Below are 27,789 nucleotides of genomic sequence, written 5' to 3' on the forward strand. Positions count from 1 at the left end.
AATAAAACCCTAGAAAAAATCAAATCTTAATCATAGGTAAATGAAGTAAGATAAAAACAAATATCCTAAAAATAAGTATATACGAAAGTATGCCTAAGTAATAATGATATAAATTCTACAAATTGAACACCCTTATAATATATTGCTTGATTTCCTTCTTTACTACCGACACGGCCAGCCGAGTTGTAATAAAAAAGGATTCAAGTAATCATATATTAACACAATTATACATATATAGTTTAGTTCTATATGTTTACTACATAATTATTTACATTTAGGAGCTAGCTAGTCATGTGATCAGCATGGCGGAAGTATCCTGATATTTTTGTCAAGTGCTTATAGTTTCTATTCGCTCTCCCGATACTGAATATAAACAGCAATATACATAGTGTGCCAAACTTTCTGTTTATGGACATTTATCAACAACTGGATACAAATTAAAGTGCTTCTTCTTTAACCGACAATGCTGGACACACCTATACCCCTACAAAGTCACTGTATACTTGTGTGAATTATCATTTCAGGGTCTTCATAGCAAATGTAGAAGTAGTGGGCCTGGGGTGGTGCCAATCGTCCCCGGACTTATTCTTGTCCTAATGGAGTTAGCTCCACAATTGATCATTTTTGTGTTTACACCCCTGCTTAGCTGGTGTGAACCCAAGACTGGTCTGTATTTCAAACCGGACTGAATTATAGCTTCTCTTGAAGTTAGCACCAAAAAAAAGACATATCATTGAGTCCATACATCTTCCTCTTCAGACAACCCTACATCTCTTGACAAGATATTTATTTTTTTATTATCAATAGTTTTGATTTGCCCACCTACCCCCCCCCCCCCCTTCCCTCCTTCCACTGGACTGAATTATAGCTTCTCTTGAAGTTAGCACCAAAAAAAGACATATCATTAAGTCCATACACCTTCCTCTTCAGACTACCCTACTTCTCTTGACAAGATTTTGATTAAGCGGGGTGTTCTGATATCTCTTAGACTTTGCCACCCCCCCCCCTTCCCTCCTTCCACTCGATCAATCCTGGGTCCATAGTTTATATATAATTTTTTTTTTGAAGAATGTTTTATTGTATTCTCTCAAATCAAAATACACATTCACATTCCATAAACAAAAAAGTCTCACAAATTATTTGAAACACAATTTTAAATTATACAATAAATGTATATCCCATAATTATGATTATACAAATTATACATCAAACTTCAAAGACACTAGAAATTAATACTCATGCGTTTCAACAATTACAAAATGAATTTTGACCATTATAATCGATAACGATGCTTTAATTTCTTCCTTGTTCGCAGATCAATCAAGGAAAAAGGAAACTGTTTTATCTCATCCTCCTCATAATTACGCTCGCCAAGATGATAAAGATCTTGGAGGTCTACGTGCGTGGCATCAGAGGCGGATCCAAGAATTCATTAATGCAAGGGCCCGTGTGATGGGGGGGGGGGCTTAAAAAAGTGTTCCAATTGGAGGGAGGGGCGTCGTCGTTGTCATTGTCGCCGTCAAAAGTTACAAGCAGGAACACATGACAAGAAGAAGGGTGCCCAAGGGTCGAGCGAGCTTGGGCCCAGTGCCTTCTTTGTATAGCAATGCATTGGCAGATCATCAAATACCACCATATGGAATTTCCATGTCCTTTTGGGTTTGTATGTGATGACAGCTCATCAGAGATTGACAGTGAAACAAGTTCATCGTGTTACTAGTATTCAATGGTGTACAAATATCAGAATTGTAAATATCGCCTGTTCTACCTTCAAAAAGCATTCCTCAATCCTTAATACAGTCAATATTCAGTCAAAAAATCTTAAAGATAATGTTTTTTCCACGTCTCTGAAAGAGATGACAGTCGATGTTTTCAGTTGTGATTGTCAAGTGGTGTATCCTTCATTTTCTGGAATTATTCCAAGCGTCCGTCATCCGTTATACCAAGTACTGTATTCCTGATAACATGAAAGCAGTAAATTCACAGTGTTTTTTTTCTCGTCACAATCACGAAGACGATGCATGTTCTTTCTTCATGTTCTCTTTTTTGAAATTCTTGACCATTTTGGCAATTTTGGTCATTCCTTCGAGAAGTCCTTCTCCACTTAATGCTGAGATGGCCTGGATATGCCAAGGGTTCTTAGTGATCCTCTTCAGATCTAAGGTCTCACTGATCCTCGAGACTGACTCGGCTTCTGAAAGAATGACAGAAAATATATTTAAAGGGATACACCAGGCTGAAGATATTCATATTTTAATAAATAGAGTAAAATTAACAGAGCAAAATCTGAAAATTTGATTAAAATTAGATAACAAATAAGTTATTGAATTTTAAAGATTTGCATTATTTTGGTGAAACAGTTCTTGGCATGTCTTCATGAATATTCATTAGGTTTGCTGATGATGTCATATCCCCGCTTGTCCTTTTTGTATTTTATCATATGAAATTGGATATATTTACAAATGTTCTACCAAAAACTAAAACAATTGGATTGACAACTGATTAAGTGCATTAGTTATTCATTGCTTCAATTTATTTCACCATAATGGAGATAATACATATGTTTTAATAAAAAAATGAGACAATTTTGATTTCATGTAAAAACATATAAGAAAAAGGAAAGTGGGAATGAGGCATCATGCAGCCCACCTTATAATATTCATGACGAAGTGCATTTAAAGGGGAAGTTCACCCTGAAGAAGACTTTGTTGTAAAAATAGCAGAAAAAATAGTAAAAAATATTGGTGAAGGTTTGAGGAAAATCCGTTAAAGTGTAAGAAAGTTATTAGAGTTCAAAGTTTTGGATCTGTGACGTCATAAACGAGCAGCTGCCCCATGTGTTATGTAATATAAAACGCATGAATTTCAAATTTTATATGGTTTCTGATGACTTGATTTTGTTTTCTATTCATGATCAGGTGTGAAATAATTTGTCTATTATATGATAAGAAAGGTAATTTATTTATGACGACAAAAGTAAAAGTAAATAGGTGAAAATCTTTGCTAGATAAAACACCAGCACCACCTTTTGATTCTGTCAATAGATTTCCAGAATGATAAAACATTCCATATCCACACGACTTTGCCCATCACCGACCATTTTTTTTTCAACTGGTTGCGACTCTCAGGTGCTTGAAGAATATTTGAGGGAGCTTTCTGCTGGAAACCGTCACACCCAATATTTTTAATTCAATATTTTGTCCATGGATAAAGAGATATATAGGTATATCATCATACCTCCTATCCTTTTGAGAAATTACTGTGAAATTAAACCAGTAGCGCAATAGGATGCTGAGGTGACTGAATTTTCGATCCAGTGCACTATTACTGCCTTTTAAAAAGTAATGAATCTGTCCAAGGTTTGAAACAATGAAAAATATCATGGTGTCACAAAATAAAATTTCTTGTGAAAAAAACTCCCCTGCCCCAAACCCTATCAATTATGCCAAAGAATTAAAAGACTGATCTTACCGCTCATATCTTGCTTGTTGCAGAGTATTAGAAGCGGTGTACCATCCAAGATATCATCTGAATTCAACATGTTGAATAATTCTTCTCTTGCATCCAGGAATCTCATTTGATCTGCACTGTCTATTACAAAGATGATTCCTGTTAAAAGGGCGGGTTAAAATAAATGAAATGGTTAGACTCCAGGGGGCCGTTTCATAAAGCTGTTCGTAAGTTAAGAGTGACTTTAAGAACGACTGGTGAACCTTTCTTACGCGCTAAACCATCGCCAATGGAGTATACCATTTACCACAAGAAAGGATTACCAGTCGTTCTTAAAGTCGCTCTTAACTTACGAACAGCTTTATGAAACACCCACCAGATAAGATACAGGACAAGAAATGTAAACGAGACTGTAGCTGGGATACTTTCACACATACACAAAGTATTAGGGAATGATATGAATAGAAGGGAGGAATTATTTCAAATATACAGTTTGCACTTTCTGGCCCATTTTCTGAAGTCGGGTTAAACTGAAACTCAACAACTTTAAAGTTGTGGTTTAAGTATGGATAGCCAATTGTTATCACCAACAGTAAAGATATCATATTTCAGCTCATTTGGCTCTCAAATCATTCATAATTGTCCAGGAACTATAAATTGTCTTCACCATCGATGAATCAGGAGCACAAATGTTGACATTTTGGATTCCTATAATATTTTAGCACAGAGTTAAACCATGGTCTAAGTTAAACCTGACTTCAGAATATACGGGCCTCCGTGTTTGTAACATACCCCCTCCGCCCCCACCCCTCACCATCATCAACATCCACTCGTTATGCCCTATAGGCCATACTGTTATAAATGACAAGCTATATAATCTCATTAACGTTTCACAATGCTAGTTTCACTTGTGAATGCTGTAGGCATATATGTTTAACAGTTATGTGCTAGACATATAGTTGGATTGTGTGCATAATATACGTTATACTATTCTGCAATCAGGATGTTTATTACTACAGCCATTTTTTTTTATAAAGTCATTTATCGTTAAATTGTATTGTTGGGTTAGAATAATGAAAGATCATAATAATCGTCAAAAAAATAATTTTGTGTAAAAGACGCGATTGTACGGGTAACCCACAACTAACCATTTATTTTTTTTCAAGATGAAAAATTTGGAATGCCTCGGGGTTTTTTTAAGATGAAGTATAACTATTACTATCATGGAGTTAGAAGACAGATTTTAATGTAGAATCTTAACAATCTACAGTATATGAATTCATACAAACTGCTTCAGTGGAATAATGAGCCCAAAATTTTGAGGGGGCCAGGTCTGGCGTATCGGGCAAAGTTTACACAAAAAAGGTTGCGAGCGAGCAAATATTTCGACATTTTTAGTACAAAACTCAAATTTTGTGATAGATTTTAACATGATATTGAGAGAATAATATGATGTTTCACCCTCTTCTTTCCCTTCCTTTGTTTCTTGGTCGTAAAAACTTGTTTGTGGGCAAGCACCCCCAAGGTCCCCCATCTGTAGGCCTCTGACCTGATTTACTTTTGAATTTATGGGCTATTCTTATAGTTTTAATACGTTTGAATAATTTTCAAAAAATAGTACCAAGTTCATGTTTGAACAATTAATTTCAGAATTGTCTTACACAATAAGCTATAATAGCCACCATTTTATCTAATCACTGATTGTTAATTACTTTGTAATACTACCATGACAATATAAACGGCATTGAATAAAAGAATATGTCCATTGTTATTGATATATTGATACTCTGTTTTGAATGAAGTAACCGCGATATAAACAATAACTCGCCTCGATAATTTGCTGTGCCGTTGTATAGGGGTATTAGCCTCTAAAATAAATTCATCGATAGGTTTGTTAAATCATTGCATTTCATGTTTTAATATACAATATGCACGATTGAACCTCAATTTATTCAGTGATTAGTTACAGAATATACGTCTTTTTATCTCGGAGAAAGGGTATTTGTCCATTTGAAGTTAATTCTTGAAGTCAAAGTCGAGTGGTTTAAGCACTGTGAATATATTTAATGACTTACGAAACTAATCATATGGCATACTCTGACAGCCTACAGTTCCCAGGGAGTTACTTAGAAACTGGTCCTCCTGATGGTGTAAGCCTTTGCAAAGACTGAAAATTGGAGTCACATGGACTTTTTGTGGGCAATTATTTATCAAATTAGTTCTGAGAAAAATGTTAGTAGCTTTAATGCACTTTCATTAAAGTTTTGTCCTGTCCTATATTTTCATTGAATAAATCCCATTTCACTTGTTTCATATTTCTAATAAAGAAATTTATTTCATGCTATAGAAAATGCCCTATACTTGAATAACGCAATCCCAATTTCTTCTGAACAAAGTTCCCTTATACCAAGAAAAATATTATATACTGTACGGTTAAGCTATTGGGCTTGATGTATCATTCAATCATTAGAAGTATTTTTATCAAAGTTGAATTGAAATTGAAAGATACCTTACACTGTACTGGTATATATAATTGACAACGATGACCAATTAATATTGTTTCAGGTAGTCTTATTGTGGGCATGGTGGGTTGGCAGGAATTCATCACTTCCTCCCCAATAGGTCCAGGAACTTCCTTTTTCCGAATGATCCCAGTTTCACTGTTAATAGGTTATAGGAAACTACCTACTGTTCGACAGACAATATAGGCTTGGGATGTAAATGTTTGCCAATCTCATATCAAGTCAAATCATAATATGTGCTTACAGAGTCTGCCTTCTAACGCAGATCATGTATATGGCAGATTAATATGAAGGTTTTACTTATTTGTCTGATTATCTATCGAGGGCTACACAAATTAATTTTGGGATGATAATAACTTTTACCAAGTTTTCATACCAAACCTGTGATCCCTTTTCAATGAGTAATTTGACAGAATCGGTAAAATTGATTTCATTAGATAATTTTAGAAATGTGGAATAACAATTGCAGTATCAGTATGAACGATAAAATCACAAACTTATACCGTCTTGATTTTAGCACGGCAAACGACAAATATCAGTCCTGTTACAGGAATAAATTTTATACTCGTAATCAAGTGATAAATAAATGAGAAGATGATTTAGGAAGTATTTGGTAACACCTCGTAAGATCTTTTTATATCGTACAATTAATCAACACACTTTCTCTCACACCCCCCCCCTTCTGCTTCTGCACTCGTGTCGCTTTCAACACGTCTAAGGTATTGATCACAAGATAAAAAAATCAAGGGAAATCTCCAACGATGATTACGTCCTTCAAAGATGGACGTTTTGTCAATTGTTACTTTCCATTAATTATTAAAATGATGTTTCAATTTCGAGCGAAACCGCACTCGGTGGTTTTATTCAAATGAAGGAAGCAATTTAAAATGTTAAGTGCTTTATTTTCTTATTTCAAGTTACCCAATATAACCGAAACAAATCGTATATCCATGCAGCAAAACGTACCCACGTCATTTATTTTTGAAGTCTGAAGTAATGTTTTAATTATAGCGAATTAAATTTATGTCGAAGCACGTCGATGGGGTATTAAAACTTCAGTCTCAAATTCTCAGTGGCGTAATGACCCAAAATTTGTTAGGGGCCGAATATGGCGTGTGGGGAAAAAGTTTATGAAAAGTTGCAAAAAATCGACATATTTTTTAGTAAAAAAAAATGACATTATATTCAGCAAATAGTATCACATTTCACCCTTCTTTCTTTGATTATCTTTCCTTTTCTATTTTCTGATAAGTGATTTTTTAAGTGTTTTTTTTTGGGGGGGGGGGCAAAACCGGGCAAAGCGCCCCTACGAGCCCTCCCATTTGTACGACACTGCAAATTCTGAATGAGTTGAGCAAGGTTCTGAGTCGAATAATCCTGAATCAAAGTCAGTTTGCTTGGTGTAATATTCGACATCGTAACATAACAGTGGTGGATCTGAGGAGATGGGGCAAAATTTGGGCCTTTTACAAATGTTATCAAACATAGAGGTATAAAGGTCACAACATTCGTGAGTTTCCCGTGGAAAAAATATACAAACATATATACACACTTTATATTATTTTATTCAAATCACACTTTTCTTTCAGCCAACCCCCCCCCTCTCTCTCTCTCTCTCCTTTGATCCGCCAGTGCAAATGTACCAAAACTTTTTAGGGGGCATACAGCGTGCGTGGCAATATTTCTTAAAAGTCCCGAGCGAGTAAAAATTGACTTTTTCAGCATATTAGATTTTGATGCAATATTGATTAAACATCATCATATCCTACACAATTTCACTTTTATCTTCTTTACTGTTCTCCATTCTTCCTATTTTTTCCTTAGTCATGGAACTAAGTGTCCATGTGTGCCTTTTCTTCTGTTTAAGTTTCTTAGTCAGAAAGGGTAAAAGGAGTATCATTTCGATAAGTGCAACATAAACTAGTTTGACTGCAACTCACAGTGGACAACCTAGTGACGTCTCCACTGGCGTACTGGGCAGGGGGAAGGGGGGTATTTGGGGGAAAGGCAATACATGCCCCAAGAATTACCAAACGTATATAATTATGAAGTTTGGAATAGAGCGGCGCAAGGGTAGTTTGAAACGGCGAGGGCGTGGCAAGACGACCTAAAAGTGACGTAAGTTTGAATACAGAATCACAAGATAAAGTTTTGTTTTAGATACCTTACTCCTCCCCCCCCCTCCTCTCTCTCTCTCTCTCTTTCCCCCTTATCTTCTATATTTGCTTTCACTTATTAAATCATAGGTCCTATCGCCCCTGCCCTTCTAGTGTTGCCCCTGTATTTAGATTAAATTACTGTATCATATTTTTAATCTCATAATTCCCATTAATGAATATAAAATGACCATTACTCTAATGATAAAATTCAGGAAATTACGTATATGATAAATGAGCAATGAATACTTCGTCATACATAAACATGATAAATCATCTGAGAATAATGTTATATATTTATACATGGTATAAACATACTTTTACAAAAGTTTTATTCTTTTTTTCTCTGTGTAAATTGTAGCGCTCGTATAGAAATGAACAAACATAAACGATTTTTAGCTTCATTTTTTTTGTCACCACCTACTACCATAGCCAGGGGCGGAAATCTCTCCCAAAAGGTAGGGGGACACAGGGGCGGATCCAGCCTTCGCCAATAGGGAGGGGGGCGGAAATTTGTTTCAGCCATGTTTTCCCTGATCGGCAACTCGAAGATGAGTTTTGTTTGCTTCTTCAAGGGTGTAGTCCTCATTAGTCACTTCTTAGCTTTATTCTTATAAATTAATGTATAATGTAATCCTTATTTATATGATGCGAGCGCGAGCTTTTTTATTTTTTTGAAATTTAATGTATCTTTCCTAAAGTTTGAACTGATTCTGGGCAATATTTGTTATCCTGAAAAAATTTGTATCCATCTTAACAATTACCACGAACGCAAAGCGCGAGCAGAAATGATTATTAATGGAAAAGATACCTGTAAAAGTAGCATTTAACAATCAAATAATGCAAGCGCGAAGCGCGAGCTGATTTTTTTTTACATTTTCACCTAAAGAATGGAAATTCTAAGCACTTTTTCTAACTCAATTAAGCAGAATAGGTATATGAGTAAACAATTAATTCGAGCGCGAAACGCGAGTGGAAAATTTCGAGAGCAATTTTTAGTCCTATAATATTTACTAAAAGAGACACTCTATTCATGTTTTGTAAATCCTGAAAAGGATGAGTATTAATAATGCGAGCGCAAAGCGCGAGCAGAAAATTTGTATGTACGTTTTGCACTGGTACCTGTTGAAAAGGTACCTGTTAAGTACTGCTTGCACTTAGCCATGAAGACGTTAAATATTTCAACAATAAAAAAAAAATGCGAGCGCGAAGCGCGAGCTGAAAATTTTTGAACTTTCTAAAGAGAGAATTGAAAATTTTGATCAGTTTCTGTAATCGTGAACAGGATAGCTATATAATTTAACAATCGATGCGAGCGCGAAGCGCGAGTAGAAAAAAATTAAGATTTAGACCTAAAAATGGGCCACTCTGTTCATGTTTTGTGAATCATCAAAAGGATGAGTAATATGGGGTCTTCCTACATTAATAATGCGAGCACAAAGCGCGAGCATAAAAATTTTGATATTGTGATCTGAAACTGGATGATTTAAATTAGAGAACATGTTGAGTATCTAAATAAACATGCGCGAGCGTGTTTCATATTTAGACCTACAATCTAGGCATTTTAAATACAACTTTAATCATGAAAATCATGAAAATTTGATATTCCGATCTTTAAAAAAAGGCAATTTCAGCTTTATATTTCAAGCACTTTGTAGAAAAAAATTATAAGGTGGATATGGATCGCACTTAAAAATTATCATTACTTTGAGTTTTTTACATAGGACCGGGACATCCTTAGGACATGTCATCATATGAAAATGATGACTATCTTCCTATTCCTTTTGCTAAGCGCGAGATGAAATAAAAGGGACAATTTATTTATTAAATTAATATCATATTTCCTAATGCCTAATGAGGGCGCGAAATCTGATGATATCATGGCATAAAAAGTGGACATTTCACTTTTGTGATTATGAATAGGATGCATCAGTTAATATATATTTAACCATTAATGCGAGCGCAAATCGCGAGCTAAAATTTTTGATAAACTGTCATGAAAAGGGATTATAAGTAGTTTGCTGTATAATCAATATTGAAACATTTTTATAACTCGCCAATCAAAATGCGAGTGTGCAGCGCGCTAGCTGATACGTCTTGGCAATCAGACCTGAAAAGGAATATTTTAAAAACTTTATGGAATACACGAAAATGATAGGACCTGATAAAGCAAAATTTGCGAGCGCGCAGCGCAAGCAGCAAATGTTAATATTCAGACCATAAAACTGAAATTTTTACAGGGCACTTTTTGAAAACCAATTTGTAAATTACTAAAAATAATGAAAGTTCGATTTCTGAGGTAAATAATGTTTTGTATATTGACTTCCAAACTTGATATTCGAACTCCATATAGAACCGTGGTATATGTAAATCACCTTACAGGCAATGCTAGCGCGAACCGCGCGCGAAAATTTTTTATATAGTGGCACGAAAGATTCTTTTTATTTTCCAAGACTTCCCCTCATCTTATTTTATGCACTCGTCGTCCTTCTCTTCCTTTTCTCCTCTCTTTTCCCTCCCTTTTCCCTTCTTTCTTTCTTTTTTTTTATTTTTATACTCCGCCAAGAGGGGGTGGGCTTCTCGGACCCCTGAATCCGCCTATGGGGACAAGGGGCGGGAAAATTTGACAAGCAAAAAAAAATGTTATCATCGCCAAAGTAAGGTCATTTCGTCCCAAAATACATGTTTTATTTCGATTTAGAATGATATATTTCTTATCATCATAAAAGACCAAAAATAGTAGGGGGACATTTGATATTGTGTCCCCCCTACTATTTTGAGTAGGGGGGACACGTCCTCCCTGCCCCCCCCCCTGGGATTTCCGCCCATGACCATAGCTATACATTCGATGGAAGTATTATGTCTTTCATAGCTTGTCGATTGTTTATAGAGGGAAGGAAGTATGTATTATGATCTGAGGAGAAGCTCATGATCAGTATTTGGTTTCTACGTGGGTATAATGATGCTAAGATGTTGCTTGGGACAGAACTAGTATTGAAGAAACATTGCGCAGAAAAAGGGGGGGGCGTTTGAAGAAATGACTTGTCGGACGTTTTATCCGACAAGTCCCATTTTATCCGACAGTTACCATAGTAACAGTACCTTTCAGCCAATCAACATCAGAGAAAGTTGTCAGACCTGACAACTTGTCGGATGAAAATGTTGATGAAACTCTCCCCTGATCCCCCTTTTTAGAAGCCCCCCCCCAAAAAAAAAAGTGAGTTGCTGTCGTTGCCCGAAAGGACATAAATGCAATAAAAAATACCATCGATTCCAAAAGGGACATATTTCCAACTTCATTTCCATAAGGCGAAGGGGAAACACTATATATACCGCCTTGCCATTCCCTCCATTATGATCCGCGTCAATTTGCACACAATATTATTTTAAAGGCAATCATTATAGATCACAACACAAAAGACATTCTTTCGCATCCGGCTTTGCCTTGGTAAAAAAACGTTTAATTCTATTTTATACATAGCTATATTTTTTCTACTTACATTCAAATAGGAAGTATATAAATAAGTATAGAAATATATTGTGACCCTGTATGTATTGGTATAAAAAATAAGTTCAAGGCTGTTTATGATTTTCTCCATTTTGAATCTACGTTATATTTCCATGTGTTTGTAAATTGTGCAACTAATACACCACCCCTAAAAATACAAGGAACTATATATCTTTTATTATTTTTTTTACGAGTCATACCAAGACTTCTAAAAATTTGAACTTCTGCCTTCTTGTCAGGCGCTTGACGTATGAGAATGGAGGAGGGTAATAATAACATATTATGTTATTGCAGGGCCCGCTGGAAGAACAGCTTACAGCTGAGAGTGGCTACCCTGGGTAAATAAGAGTTATTACTATTATTATTGTTGTGATACGCCATAAAAGAGAAAGTATATTTACCTTCAGTGCCTACATAGTAATGCCTCCATAGCGCCCTGAGTCTTTCCTGACCACCTACGTCCCATACTGTGAGTGTTAGTCCAGGAACGGGTGTAATGGTCTCTACATTAAACCCAATGGTAGGAATGGTTTGAACAGTCTCATTACACTTCAGTTTATACAGGATTGTAGTCTTACCTGGTTAGAAGATAGAACAAGATTTGATTAATTATTACAGTTTTTAACTGCCATCATCATCATGAACATTATCCAGGTTTTGGCTCCACCATCTTCATCTCCTAACACCACTATCCACTATAACCACTGCCCCACCATCTGCACAAAAAAGCCATCCTCATCATCATCATCATCGTCGTCGTCGTCATGGCCAGTTGACCAAATTTAGTATCCGTCATCAAAATATACCGCTATACGACACCACAACTACTACTTTATACCACCATCATTATCATAAACATCATCATAAACATCATGTTCAACTAGTTCAATGACACTATTAACTCGTTACCAACAAGGGATCAGGAAGTCATTGGTTAAATAACAATGGCATGGAAATGAGTTAATAGTCCTAACATTCATTGATTTTTGGAATAAAACATTATTAACATGCGTTTGACCCTGTATAATAACGATCAGGATTTTGCGTTTTCAATTCTTCTTTAAATGGAATTTTCCCAATGATTTATATTTTCCCTGTTTTGCAGGTATTGAAAACTATATTGCAACTAATTATTTATCCCATGATAATGGCTATTCAATGTGAGTCTATTTATTACTTTTAAATAATAGTTGAGTGTAAAAAACTTTCATTGATATTATTTTGCGAGATTAGTTATCGGACTGGTCTCGTCTTATTCATTATTAGCAACCATATCTCACATTTAGTTGGTTTAATCATTAAACAAGAATCGCAATAAAACAATTATATTTTGTTTAAGATATACTGAATGGTACGAACAATGTGTTAATGATACAACAGAACTTACTTGTCTATAAGCTGCATAATTATTTTCGGTTTCGGTTTTCAATAATGTCGCTCTATATATTTGTTTATATCTACTTATAAAACATAATTATGCAAATCTTTTGTAAGTCTAAGTGGTTATATTCATTCAAACCAATAAATGTCTCTTCTGGAATCATTATGTATATTTTATTTGCTCCTCCAAAACATGTTTAATCGATTTGTAACTTGTTAGTAGTAATTTTGATTACGAATTATGATAGACACTTCTTTTTCTATCAAAGTAACTTATCCATCCCAGTATAATGAATTGATACAGTACGTCCCAGAAAAAAGGAAACCGGGATTCCAATGTATATTTTCTTCAAAGGCAAATGAATTATGATATTTCATTTACATAATCATATAATACAACCATTCCTTTTTATATTTATACTAATATGAGACGAACATTTAACACATCAATGGGATAGACGTGTTTGAAATTTTAATGCAAAAAGCAGGTTGCGCAGAAACATTGGACAAGATTTGCTCGTGGCTCGACAACCGTGCCTATTCTACGATTGTCTAATTAGCATTTCTTTTTATTCTTTGTTAAGATTCTCTCACTGATCCCTGAAATGAGAGTGGATTCGGATTCATTTGTGAGTGCCTGCAGGCACTCACAAATGAATCCGAATCCACTCTCATTCTGATATATGCCTCAATATTTATTTTTTGTAATCTGCCATGCGTGAACGATTGGCTAAGCTGTTGGTTTCATATTAGAGATGAGATCCCATTCTTGCCATGAGTATCAAATTTATAGTAAAACATATTCAATAATTGTGAAATCTCTGAAAATTGATGTCCTTTTTGTGGGACGCACTGTATACAAGCTAGACTTTGAACTAACAGTGATGGATTGGTTAAGAAGGGGCGGGTGAGAAGATTGGTTTTAGTGGGGCGGGTGAGAAGACACAACCTTTTAGTGTATATGTAGGGAACATGTAGGGGAAGGTTGGGTAAGTTGTGACACTTTTTTTGCATTTTGCATGTTAGAACTGATATGACTAATAATATTTCAGAAATAAGTACCTTGCCTTTAAATTTGATTCTTGGGAAATATTTTTCACCTATATACACTTTCTACACCCACACTGAAATTCATTGTGACCTTTGATAAAAAACGATGTCAAATTTCTCAACTTGCTCCATATATGGGGTAAGTTGTGCCACCTTCTGGGGTAAGTTGAGCCACAAAAACTATGTACAAAATGCATGCGGGAAGAAGCAGATTGTCGATTTTTTATTTCAAGTCTTTTCACTTGGTAATTCTCTATAAATACTAACATCCTCTAAAAGTAAAAGAACTGTCATGTGAATTTACATGTTTCTGCCTGCATATCAATGGTTTTTTTTTTTTTTAATTCTTATTACCATAGGAATAACCATGGCTCAACTTGCCCCATGTTGGCTGGCTCAAAGTACCCCAGTCCGAACTTAATGCGATATTTTCACATCCACACATTTCTTATGCATTCATCATTTAAAAGACTATGACAAGAATGAAGATCCATACCTGGACTAACAATATTGTTCTTATTTCTTTATTATATTTAAAGACGTGTGTGGGTAAAAAGCACTCCTTTATTTTATACCCTTTTTTACTTTTTTTGGCTGAAATTTGTATTTTTCCGTCTAAAAAGGTACCTTTTGTTTCAAAGTCAAAAACAATATGGTTGGGTAAAGGGTTATGTAATGGGTCATCAATACGTGACACCACCACAATGTCTGACTCATTCATTATTGGCCTGGGGGTGGTGGCTCAACTTGCCCCTATGCTCAACTTACCACGCCTTCCCCTACATATTTACATTCTTCATAATAAATTGATTGCTGTATGAATTAATGTTAACGAAAAATGTAATGAAATGGAAGAAAACAAATGTTTGTTTTTTTTTTAAATAGGATTAAATTGAATTGAACTTGCACCCATGGGCCATCGATTGATGATGATTATTTTTTTACGAGTCACATTCTGACTGGAATTACATATCTAAATAAAACGTGTTTAGGTGCTGTAATGTCATTAACTTCTTGTTTTTCTTTCTTTGCTGTTTACTCCTAAGAAATTATGATAGGTCTATACAATCCAAAGCGCTGAGATGGACAATATACTACATGCATGTAAACCACTGAAACGCGAAATGCGGAAGAAATATCAGTATTTCCACACACAGACCCGAATTTTGTAACACATTCAGAAAGAATTCAGTTTTAGTGTGTTTCTTTTCCCTGAATCATTGCACATCAATGCACACGAGAGCTCACAAGGGTATAAATAGTTCAGGGGGAAACCCCTGCAGATGTCATCCTCATACCCCTATCATTGTGAGCAGAGCTGTATAGACATGATATAAAGCTGGTTTACATTTCCCTATGTAACACAACATTTATAATGATCACGTAATAGTCAACACCATACTCCTGTATTATTTTGTAATTACAGTATCATTTTATTATTTTAAAAATTTCCTGTATTTGAGCCACCCTATATTTTGTATGCAAAGTTTCTTCCCATTTCTACCACTTGGACATCATTCACGTGATATGTGAATGTTTTATATCATTATAACGTCATAATCAGTCAAGCCTAGATTGTTTCAGGGTTTTGAATATCAAATTTTTATTTCTTTTCAGTTTCCTCACATGTTCAGGAAGTTAACCCCATTTCCTTTTCTACCATGAAATATACTGCAATACTATTTGCACTTGGTGGTCATTGGTGGTTAGAGCACACTAGAAACTTCTTCAAGTATTTATTTACAGGTATTATCTTTGACGTTCAATGTATATTCCCATTAAAAGTAAATCAATACGATCAAATGAAAACGAATACATGGCAGGATCACAAGAATACCAATAAAGAACTCACCAGCAGCATCGAGACCTAGCATGAGAACACGCGTAGGGTTTTTGGACCAATCACCAAAGGCACTCGTGAACTTGTTAACCACATTACCCATTGTTGGTCCTGTTCTGGTCTAAGAACTCTCCAATAGCTCCTCCACTGCCAAGGAAACTTGGTTCCCACTCAGCACCAACTCGTATAGCCCCTATTGGTGGAAAGTTTGCCACTGCATAAGCACCCCCAGCACTGTCTCAAATATCTGGACCACTAATAGTTGCAGTGATTGCAGTGAATACAGTCAACCTCATCAAGGCCTACAAGTTGATATCATTGTGATCGTCCACCACAGTTCACCCTCTGTTCTATTGCTTCTAACGAGTCCAAACCCAATACAACAAGAAATCAATACTGGTAATACGAAAACAGGAATTTGCTTTCAGTTTGGTAAAATCCTCTAAGCTTTTCCGCTTTTGTTCTCCCTTTTCCCCGATATCCGCACTGAACAGAATCAGATGATCACAACTATTCAACTGAGCGCTATCATATTTTTCCATGCGTGTTGCATCCAGGTCGTTTCCGCGTTATTTGCTCATCAAAGTACCTGATTGGTTTAGAAGCATGGTGAGTGAAGTATGTCACGTGAAGTTAAGCTTGGGTATGAACTAAGAGTGTTGCCTTAAATTCAGAAAAAGACTTTTAATAGCCGATGGTAATTCCTTAGGTTTATTTTTAATTGTTCTAATGCCAATTCGTCCAATTACCAACTCGTCTATATCATTTGGTCTACAATCGGTTCTTCTCTATACACATGGCCTAATTGCCATATCGTCCACTCACCATTCCGTCTAATAATCAGTTTGTCCGATAGCCATTTCGTCCAAATATCATTTGGTCTAATTGGCGTAAGTGTTCATTTGGCGAAATGAATGAAAACAAGATTGATATTAGACCAACTGGTTATGAGACGAAATCGTCAAAGACGAACTGATTATTAGAAAAGTGATGATTGGACCAAAATGGTCATTCGACCAGACGGATATTAGACGAAATGTTGATGAACGGAATGACATTAAATTAAATTAGATGAGGCTATGTGGTGAGTGGACGAGTTGGCAGTAGACGAAATTGGCAATTTACCATTTCTTTTATGAGTGTTGCATTTCCAGCTATATACCCCATTCTACTATTTGTTTGCCTTCCATCTCTCTAGTTATGCTCTCTTATGCTATTGAAGGTTTAATTGGTGTCTATTTCCTTTATTGTATATTCATCAGCATTATAAGCATTACTAGTGTATCAATGATTTAGATTACGTTTGGGGAAGTTGCTACCATTATAATTCTTTCCTTCAAAGTACCTGTTTTCATCAAGTAAGATTATTATAATTCACGAACACACAATTACACTTTGGCTGCAATATTTTGATTCTTCACCCAAAGTAAAGTTTGTAATGTTTTGTATTCTCTTCAATAACATAGATTTGATGGATAGTGCGAAGCGCGAGCTGAAATTTTTACTACACTAATCTGAAAATTAAATATTAATTTTCATGACTGTATGTATGAAATCCTCTCCGATTTAATGATGCACGCGAGAAGTGCGAGCTCAATATTGTTGATATTCAGACCATAAAGATATAATCTCTATTGTTCAGATCTGAAAGTGACATGTTTTAAACATGGGGATCTGGCATTGTCCAATTGCGAGGAGGCAGATATTTTTTCCACGAACAATTTTCTGATCGAAATCTCATGAGATATAATTTACTTTTATGGGGGTGGTCAAGTTTAAGCATTCAGTTCATTTCAAGCAAACGTTCTGGGGAACGTATCAGCTTCATCGTTACAAGATGAAATAGCCTCTCCACCCACTTTCCCCTTATCTCTCCACTTGCAAGCATTGCTCTTTTAGTGGACAATCATTTAAACGATTAGCCTCGTTCTAGATTGAACTCGGTGATTAATCCATAATCCAGGGGGAGGGGGTCATGTAGGCCTACGAAGTGGATAATGTCGAATATGATATTATATTGGCAAGTGTAGACCTGCATGGTTGATTTTTTTTTTTATTAATTTTATTTATTCATTAATTTGTTTGCTTGTCAAAATGTTTGTTATATGACTTCATACCTTCATTCGGGAGGGAAGATCCTTTTTATTTATTTTTTATTCTTTATGGCTAGTTAGATTTTTTCTGAACGAATCCCCCTTGCCCCGGCCTCTGATTGAACTTCTCTTATCACATATTCAATCAATTTAACAGATGCATACATTGTTTAAAAAAAACAATTTTACAGGAAAAAAAGAAGATTTTTGCAGAAAGCAATAACGGAATCATTCTGTAAATTCATTAAAAAAAAAGAATTTTCTGCAAAGAACAGGTCTGTAAAAAAGGGGGAAAGGGTGTTTTATTCAAGGAAATTTGTAAGGCTCCATACACCAAATACCAATATCCTGTAATTTTACGCAAAAAAATAAAGATTAAAGGTGTTCCCTGCAGGAACTTCTTTTATTTTAAAGATAAATTTTCTAACAGTGTAGAACAAATAATAAAAGTGTAATTTATTTCGAATAACTTTACTTGATTTTTGTCGTTGTTGTTGGAAATTAAACAATCTCGTGAATCTATATAGAAAAAGTTCCTTTTATCACGGACTGACAATAAATGATTTTATTTCAAATGACACTGGACAAAAAGTATCACACTGAAGAAAGAGTGGACGATTATGCTTTCGATAATAATTGAACTAAACTTGTTGCAATGTTGGTCTAGTGTGGGATAATAGGTGCAATGTTATAACTGAATCCTGAACTCTATTTCTGTTACAACATTGCAACTATTATCATAGGCCAATTACTCCACGAGTCGTATTGATATTTATATGATCGTAATGACTTTATATGCATATGCCAGAGATTATTATTGAATAGAGCTTAAAATGACAAATCTTTGTGTAAACTCGTGTCGACCACATTGATCTTGTTTTTAACCACGGCCGCCAACTCAGTGGTGACAATCCTAACAATTAATCACGGTTTTCGGATGGTCTCAGCTGACATCATAACCACAACCGAAATTAAAACTAAATCAAGATCTTATGTGATATATTCAGTTATGTTCGATATAAGTATTTTTACATATACTTGTCCTCATAGACAAACCAAGTCTAACACAGCCCCATTGCATGGAAGGTTCTATGAAAATATGCAATCAAAGGGAAATACATCTTATGTTATTAATTTTCGTTTTTATTGCTATTCTAAATCCAGTTTGTACTCAGCACTAAACTTTTATTTCTTACTTCTCTTTTTTGTCACATACATATTTTCATTATTGTTTGCAAATCACGATGTTAGTACTTCGGCATGCGTTTGCTGGTGGAATTCATTCGTGGAAAACTAAAGAGCTTATATTATAAGAAAAGCAACAGCGCTATCTGTAGTCTATAAAAATAAAGATACTTTCATTTCTCGATCGAACCTAAGCCCCAGGGGCCCAATCAATGGTGCAATCTAAATAGTTCTGTTCGATCGACCATGATCAGGAAAATAAACTAAGGAGATGCATAATCCAGAATATCATTTCATTTCAAATATATAATAGTGGCTTCTTCTAGCGCATATGTCTACCTTAATCCGTCGTGACGGTCCTCTGCATGCTTGCTTACAAGCATGGGGGAGGGCACTTCCTGAGCACTTCCCTTGACGAGTGAATACCATGCGTGACCCCCCAAAAAACACCAAAAAGGATCTCTTTTTCAAGATAGGGCACGTTACGTACAATAATGATGTCAAAAGCACTAATATAATGAAAAAAATGTATATTATTTTGCTTGGAAAACAACGTGTTTACGATCCAATTTAAGCAATTGAGCGAGGTGGGGGTAGTACTAAACCCAATGAAAGTAAAGGTAAAGCCGACGTCCGTGACATAACAAATAAGATATCGTTGTACTTGTTTAGGGGGTCAATTCAGGGAACATGTCAAGGATACCGTTATGTTACCCATACCTGTTAAGGGTAGGGTTTCACACCCCAATACTTGTTAAGGGTGCATTTTCAGAACATGGAAAATACTTGTTTAGGGTGCTTTTCGAAACCCTGTGCACGCATGGTAGCCACTCGTCAATGGAAGTGCCCCCCCCTCCCCCGGAAAAGCATTCATGCTTTCTTAGCAATCAGTTTAAAAAAAATCACCACCCCCGGGAGGAGTGCCACTTGCATTAACGAGTGGATACCATGCGCGACCCCCCCCCCCAAAAAAAAAGTAAAAGAATGTCTTTTAAAAGACAGGGCTCGTTACGTACGTAACGTAATAAGAGTTTCAAAAACACTAAAATAATGAAAAAAGGGTGTCTATTTCGCTCGGAAAGCTACGTGTTTAGGGTCCAATTTTCGAGGGTATAAAAAATACTGAAATGTTTTATAAAGGATGTAGTTTTTGCCCCGTCAACATGTGTTTAGTGTCCGATTTGCGCGAGGTGTGGGAGGTTGGTCGGTGTAGGTAAAGGTAAGACCGACATCCGTGACATGATATCGCTGTATACTAGTCTTGTTTAGGGGCCAAGTGTATCGTTTTGTTCCCATTTCTTGTTAAGGGTAGGGTTCCACACGCCAATATTAATAGGCCTACTTGTTAAGGGGTGCATTTTCAGAACATGGGTTGCTTTTCGAGACCCCATGGTCGCGCATGGTATCCACTCGTCAAAGGAAGTGCCTTAAATTCCCCGCCCCCCTCCCGGGTCACCACCATTAATCATTTTTCGGTGCTCAGAGCGCTTCAAGAAAATATACATGAACAAGTAATAATTTAAATCGTTATCATTATTAAAAATGTTAATATCACCATAATATATCATTATCGTTGTTCTTTGTTTCGTTATCATCATCATCATCATCATGAATGGAGGAGTGGTGCAACAATCTCTATCAAGTTTCATTTAAATTGACGAAATTCTAATTTAGGTTTCAAAGTTGTTTCTTTTGCGATGGATAAAAGATAAATAAAAAGACCTCCTTGATTTGTTATGTGACCTGACGGAAGGAGATATGCCAAGGATTAATGATAATATTTTGCTTTATGTGCATTGCAAAGACGCATGGACATTATGTTTATTTAAGATGGACAGATAGTCTGATATCATAAACTGATAAAGTTCTCTGAATAATGCCCTGATGGGACTTTGTCCAGTCCATTCATCGGTCAAATATCTACTTCGGAATGTCATTTATCGTATTGTCAGAAATGATCTTCATCATGATCAAAGTTGAAATGAGACAATAAAAAAAAGTTTGGTGAAGTAATGATTAACTTTTAAAATTATTAATTCATTTTCTCATAAAATGTAAAGTTATTATATACATATTGTAGGAAAAAATATTGGGTAGATGTCTAAAGTAAAAAAAAAGAAAAAAGAAAAAGCAGATCCCCAATAACGTTGTGATTGTTTTTTGGTATAAATATTTCTAATCCATTTTTTTTCTTTATGATTCATTCCAAAAACAGTAATCAATTATGTTTGGTATGTAATGACAAAATGTTTCATACGAATCAATGCTGAAGAAAACCGTAAATAAAATAAAAATAAAACCAAATCAGAATATGCACTCTTACAAAAAAATATTCGATTGGCTAACAAAATGAACATATCAACTGTTGATCAAAAGGAAATTATATGCAAAAACAAATCTTAACCAACAAGGCTCATGTTAACCAAACCGATGTAGGTTGATCTCCATATAAAGCAGAGTACCTACATTGTAAAAACTGTGGTGTTAAAACTGACATCAATTAGTGTTAATATAGGACCACACCCTGAGGTGTTAAAATAACACCCTATAGAGATTGAACATAACAGCAAAGAGTGTTAATGTAACAGTCATAGGTGTTGTAATAACACCTGTAGGTGTAAAACTAACACCACCAATTTAACACCGGTGTAAAATATCTGGTGTGGTCCTCTATGTACACCGGTTAACACCACAGTTTTTGCTGTGTATGAACCCACTAAATCTGTTCAATGAAATTGCGAGAAAGGAAAATTCAGATAATTAATGAACGAAACTACATTGAATGCTGTAATAATAGTCCAATTTGATAATTGTATTAATAATTTTAGACAGGATTTAGTGAACAAAGTAGCTTTGAATTTTGCTAATTGTTCTATGTAGAATGGAGCCACATAGGTTCACCCCCACATCCCCCTCTCTCTCTCTCTTATTCATCTCTACCTCTCTGTCTTTTCCTCTATATTTTATGTGTGGCTCAATATGAACTCTCATAGCCTACGCAACTGCCACACATAGTTCGCTTGCTATAAATATGCTTTGTAGTATAGTTATATAATATTTGAAATCAGGCACCCAAAATAGATGATAGAAACTTTATTGTAAGATATATTTTCTCATAAAGTGACCTTTCCTTTTATTTACAATAATATACACATTTTCTATACAAACTATATAAAATGATACACGATGTTGATTCTTACAACTTTTCACGAGCATAGATTGCAGTTGAATATGTACAAATATTTTCTGACCGTTAATTCCATAACATGTTAAGCCAAACACACGGGAAACGGAAATATAAAAAATGAAGATCGGTATGATTGAGATTAGTTTCGACTATAGCATAATACATGCAAACATAATACATTTCGATCTTGTTAACACAAGTCATACTCGAGCATATTTTCATCTCAAAATATAAACTTCGTAGTTGTTTTGTAGTACAAAGAAGCTTGCTGTGAAAAAGGGATGGTATTCACTTATCGGATTACGAAAGTGCATTTAATCATATATGTTTTTTAAATAATATCTTCTGTAATAAGAATTATAATAATTTGTTGGCCTATGGTGCCACATCCCATTTCGTTTGAAGGCGCTTTTAGATGTAATGAAAGACTAAAGGAATGAGAAAAACAATTAGAATATCTACAATATGCATTTACACTAAACAAAAGAAAAATGTCTGTCATTCAGAACACCACAACTAAATGTTTAATAAAATTTGACAATTAAAGATTTGCGTTTGTCATATAGTTTATTAGTATAATATATTGAAAGGGAATGCTATTACATATCCAATATAGCCTCTGACATTCTAAATAACATTTTAGGTTCAATATTGTAGTGGAAATCAAATCATACCAAACTTGACTAACATCACTATTCATTATGTTAAAAGGTATTTATTGCTTTCAATGATAAATGTCTATTTTTGAATGGGTGATGTTCAAATAATATAGTCGTAAACAATCATTAGAAGTTTCTTGCCCTGCATTTAGCATGATTAATGGAATTCGCAGCTTTATTTTAATGAGATGCATCAATGAATGGAACTACCTACCATCTGATGTGGAGGAGAGCCCATCTGTTAACAGCTAAATTCAAATCCAATTTGTTAAAATTTTGGAACTCGAGAAAAGATAAAATGACCCAGATGAAAGCTATGCTTGTCCATGTTCTATAGTGCCATTAAAAAGTGTTCCGGAATTCTTTATGAGATGTCAACGAGAGGCAAATAAATTTTCAATTTTGAATTCCTACACCCGTGGTATTAAATCAATCACTATCTATTTTGTATATATATATAAAGCAATTCCATTTTTTATTATTATTTTTCAGGTCATTTCGGCCTATTGCTAAACTAAAAAGTTATTTTCAGTTAGACGAACAGCGTTTAAGTCCATGGACTTTTGACTCACTGGGATTCGCCTCCCCAAACAAATAAGGGGGGCGCACGCCCCGGATACTGGCCAAAACATGCAACATCATTGTCAAGTTGCTGCTCCCCCCTCCCGTCCCCACTCATCCCAAATATTGCAAGGATCGACATTCGACTTCATCGTCACAACGCGATTACACCAGTTTGCAGATCCACAATGGCCGGTCAATTAATGGCGTCATGTATCTTCTTACATGGACACCTTTCCTCCAGATTTCTTGAATTCCCGGATCATCTTGGAGAGTTGTTGGAGTCCTTCGTATAAACCATCCCCAGTCGTGGCGCATGCGCCTTGGATATGCCAAGGATTCTGGGTAAGATTTCGGAGTTGGAGATCGTCAATCAATTTGGTCACACCGTGTGCACCTGATGAAAAATGTGGGAAGATTAAAAAAGAAGTTAATAAAATGATGGTTGGAATTGGTATTAAACGGTAGATCTGAAATTATTTGAAATATTAAACCCACAATATCGGACTAATCCATTACCAATGTTTGTCTATTCTAATCGAAAATAAATATGTATTTATCCAGATTTTTCTTTGTTTGCTTTTATTTCTCAGTACAAATGATAAAATCAAAATATGTTTGCATATACAATAAACATGAATACTCCAAAATATAAACAAAATAGTCGTCGAGTACAAAGAAAAATTGTAAAGTATCAACATTTCTTTTGCAACATGCAATTATAATGAACGAGTTCGTGGCATTATTCTGGGTTTTTTCTAGCAAAATTTAATGAGTGAGGTATCGCCTACCTGGTAGATCCTGTTTGTTAGCAAGTATTAGCACAGGAACGTTCCTAGTCATTTCTTGAGCTTGTAGTATAGCAAGCAGTTCACCTCGAGCTTCTGCGAATCGTTCTCGATCTTGGCTATCTACTACAAAGATAACACCTGAAAAAAATAAAATAAAATTCTGCACATTATAGAGTGTTGTTCGTTATACTGAAAAAAAATAGAATTTATATCAAACTCACCATGCTCAATAGTTTATAAAAAAAATGAAAATTTCCACACAAAAAATACCATTCGGGTCTATATACGTTATTGACCGAGTTTTTTTTTTTACTCAAATTTCCATTTAGGTTTCATAAAGCAATAAGGTTCCACACTGTTAAAAAAAACGTGATTTTACAGAAAATAAACAGAAGATTTTGCAGAAAGCAATAACAGAATCATTCTGTAAATTCATAAAACAGGAATTTTTCTGTAATTTAACAGAACAGGTCTGTTTTAAAAAGGGAAAAGGATGTTTTATTCAAGGAAATTTGTAAGATTCCATACTCCAAATACCAATTTCTTGTAAGATTACGCAAATCGGTAAGATTACAGGTGTTCTCGAGACTCTGCTGCAGGAACTTCTTTTATTTTGAGGATAAATCAATAAGGGTCCAGTAGGCTAATTTATGGACGGATTACGGAAGCACAAACACACAATTATGTATTCCTTAATTCTAAAATAGATTAATGCAGATCGAATAATAACCCTTACCATGTGTGCCATAGTAGTAATGTCTCCAAAGTGCCCTGATTTTCTCTTGACCGCCTACATCCCAAACGGTGAATGATAGACCTGGTACTGGTGTCACGGTTTCCACATTAAATCCTATGGTAGGGATCGTTGTCACTGTTTCATTCAGCTTCAGCTTGTATAAACATGTAGTCTTTCCTATAAATAAAAAGAAAAAAAATTAACATTTACAAGGCAATACATACGTGACCCCCCCCCCCTCCATTTCTTCCTCATCCCTGCAATACATGTATTCTCTTCAGGTAATCAGAAGCTCATTTTTATTTCATCAGTGACCCCTTCTCCCCCTTTCTCTCTCTGTGACATTTTTACCTGGCCGATTTCTTCTGACACTAGACATATTACATCCTGCTCAATTTTTCCTCCGACATGAGTTATTCCGAACATATTTCTGTAAATATTCTTCTTCATAATAATAATTATAATAATAGCAATAATAATAATAATGATAATAATAAATAATGATAATGATGATAAATAATAATAATTAATGATAATAATAATAATAATAATAATAATGATAATAATAAACATTTTCATTTATATAGCGCTCTTACAAAATAACACGGTGTCAACGCGCGACTGACATTATTGTTCTATTTTTTTAATCTATCACAAAAGACCTCTTAAATGTTTACCTCCGACATTCAATCCCTGATATTTGTCAGCCTGATAACCTCCAACATTACTTCCATTTATAAACAAAAATAGTCATGCCTATAATTAGCTCCAGTACTTTTATTCAAGAGGTAATATTATAAATATTCCTCTATAAAACTTGAAACAAATCATACTTGTTGTAATAATGCATATACAGTGACAAAAAAATAATCATGATAATTTTTAACCAATGACGTAAAGATGAAAAAAAAGATAGATCTACCTGCTGCATCCAGACCAAGCATAAGAACTCTTGAAGGACTTCCCTGAGACCATTCCTTGAAGAGAGTCATTACCCGAGACATTAATAAACCCATCTCAGATCAACAATTTCAACTTCCAAAAGTACAAAAAGATAATCCTCCTATGACTGCTGATAATGATATCAAATCCACTCTGCTGCGTGTAAAGGCTATGTGAAAATATAAATCTCTTGTAAAAATCTTCAGTATCCAAGTCTGAATTTTGATCTGAGAAAAGTAGAATTATGATTTTTCAAACATTCCTCTACCACTTTATATAGAAAACCAAGCAGGCTATCGATAATTCGATGATGCGAAATTTGACACGTGTAAGTAAAGTTGTCACACACCGCCTCGCTTCGACCAATAGCTGAAGAGGGACTTTTCATGCCAAATTCCCGGATGTGAGACCGTAAACCCTGTCAACGGTGAATCAACCAACAATAATAAGGTAGGAACCCGGTATATAGGAACCAAATACAAGTCGTGTGTCACTGAATCATGTTTAGTCTGCCTATGGTGCAAGATTTTGACTTAAAAGCTGCCATAATGAAAAACAACCCTTTCGGACATACAACTGGTATAGTACTAGTAGCAGTATATTATTACCCGTCATCAATTTCATCATCATCATCATCATGATCATCATGATCATGATGATGATGATCCTCCTTCTCCTCCTCATCATCATCACAGGTTGTCATCACGATCACATCAATCGTCATCCTAATTATGATGACGACGATGATGATATTCTAGCAATGATGACGATAGTAATGATACTACTACTAATAATAATAATAAGAAGAATAATATCAATAATGATAACAATGATAATGATAATAATAATTATTACAATAATAATGATAATAAAAATAATAATAAAAAATATTAATAATGATAATAATAATAAATTAATAGATAAATAATGAGAAGACAAGAAAGAAAAAGAATGAAATTAAGAATAAGAATGATAAGGACTACAAAATAAAGAGTATGCCTATTTATTTCCCGTAAAATATCAATTGATATTTTTCTAATCGGCAGGCTTTACAAAACAGAAAAAAAATCAAAGCAAATAAAACTGTTGATTGGACAGTATAGTGCATCTATTTTTATCATAAAGTAGGGGGCAATGCACCTTGCAGCATAATACTATGAGTATGTACAAAATTAGTTGCCAAGGTTACGTGTTCAAGTGACGTGTATAGACTAGTAAAGCCTGCCTGCATGTGCTTTGGTGTGCTGGCGATATGATCATGATCAAATCCTTTACCGAGACTATTGTTAAAAAGCAAACAAATTGATTACATCGACATGTTGACATCGTAAATTTACGTGTTGTCTGCGTCTGTCACACACTCCACGTCATAGACCGGTGATTCCTATTGTTCGGTCAACTATTGATACGTGGTTTTCAGTAGTGGAAGAAATATTGATTCAATAGACTCGTCTTTCCCTTTTCCTTTCAGGGAATAAATGAAAGTTCTATTTATAGAGCAGAGAGAAATATTGGGATACATAGGCGTCCTTTTTTGTAAGGTAACAAAACATTTGAGGTTGATCAAAAATACCCTCTCAATTTTATCATTCCCTGTTCTCTGTCGTTTTTTTTCTAAATCGCTTTTGTCTTTACTTTTTTTTAAACACACCTTATCTCATTTTTACCGATTCAAGCCACGATTGTGAGAGATGAAATATTTGTGTTAGTTTTTTAACCACTGGCGTAT

General features: G+C 34.9%; 2 protein-coding genes across 2 annotated transcripts; both read right to left on the minus strand.

The window, feature by feature from the left end:
* Positions 1-863: 863 nt before the first annotated feature.
* Positions 864-16,526, minus strand: LOC121419337 (ADP-ribosylation factor-like). The gene is made up of 4 exons (XM_041613758.1): positions 15,919-16,526; positions 12,038-12,214; positions 3,472-3,609; positions 864-2,194 (listed from the first exon to the last, which is right to left on the minus strand). The coding sequence occupies exons 1-4, from the start codon at positions 16,007-16,009 to the stop codon at positions 2,007-2,009; spliced, it is 594 nt and encodes a 197-aa protein (XP_041469692.1). The 5' UTR covers positions 16,010-16,526; the 3' UTR covers positions 864-2,006.
* A 5,779-nt stretch (positions 16,527-22,305) lies between these two features.
* On the minus strand, positions 22,306-26,474 carry LOC121419338 (ADP-ribosylation factor-like). The gene is made up of 4 exons (XM_041613759.1): positions 26,041-26,474; positions 25,119-25,295; positions 24,383-24,520; positions 22,306-23,988 (listed from the first exon to the last, which is right to left on the minus strand). Exons 1-4 carry the CDS (start codon positions 26,132-26,134, stop codon positions 23,813-23,815), a joined length of 585 nt encoding a protein of 194 aa, XP_041469693.1. The 5' UTR covers positions 26,135-26,474; the 3' UTR covers positions 22,306-23,812.
* Positions 26,475-27,789: the final 1,315 nt, after the last annotated feature.

This window comes from Lytechinus variegatus, chromosome 7 (assembly GCF_018143015.1).
Source record: "Lytechinus variegatus isolate NC3 chromosome 7, Lvar_3.0, whole genome shotgun sequence".
NCBI lineage: Eukaryota > Metazoa > Echinodermata > Echinoidea > Temnopleuroida > Toxopneustidae > Lytechinus > Lytechinus variegatus.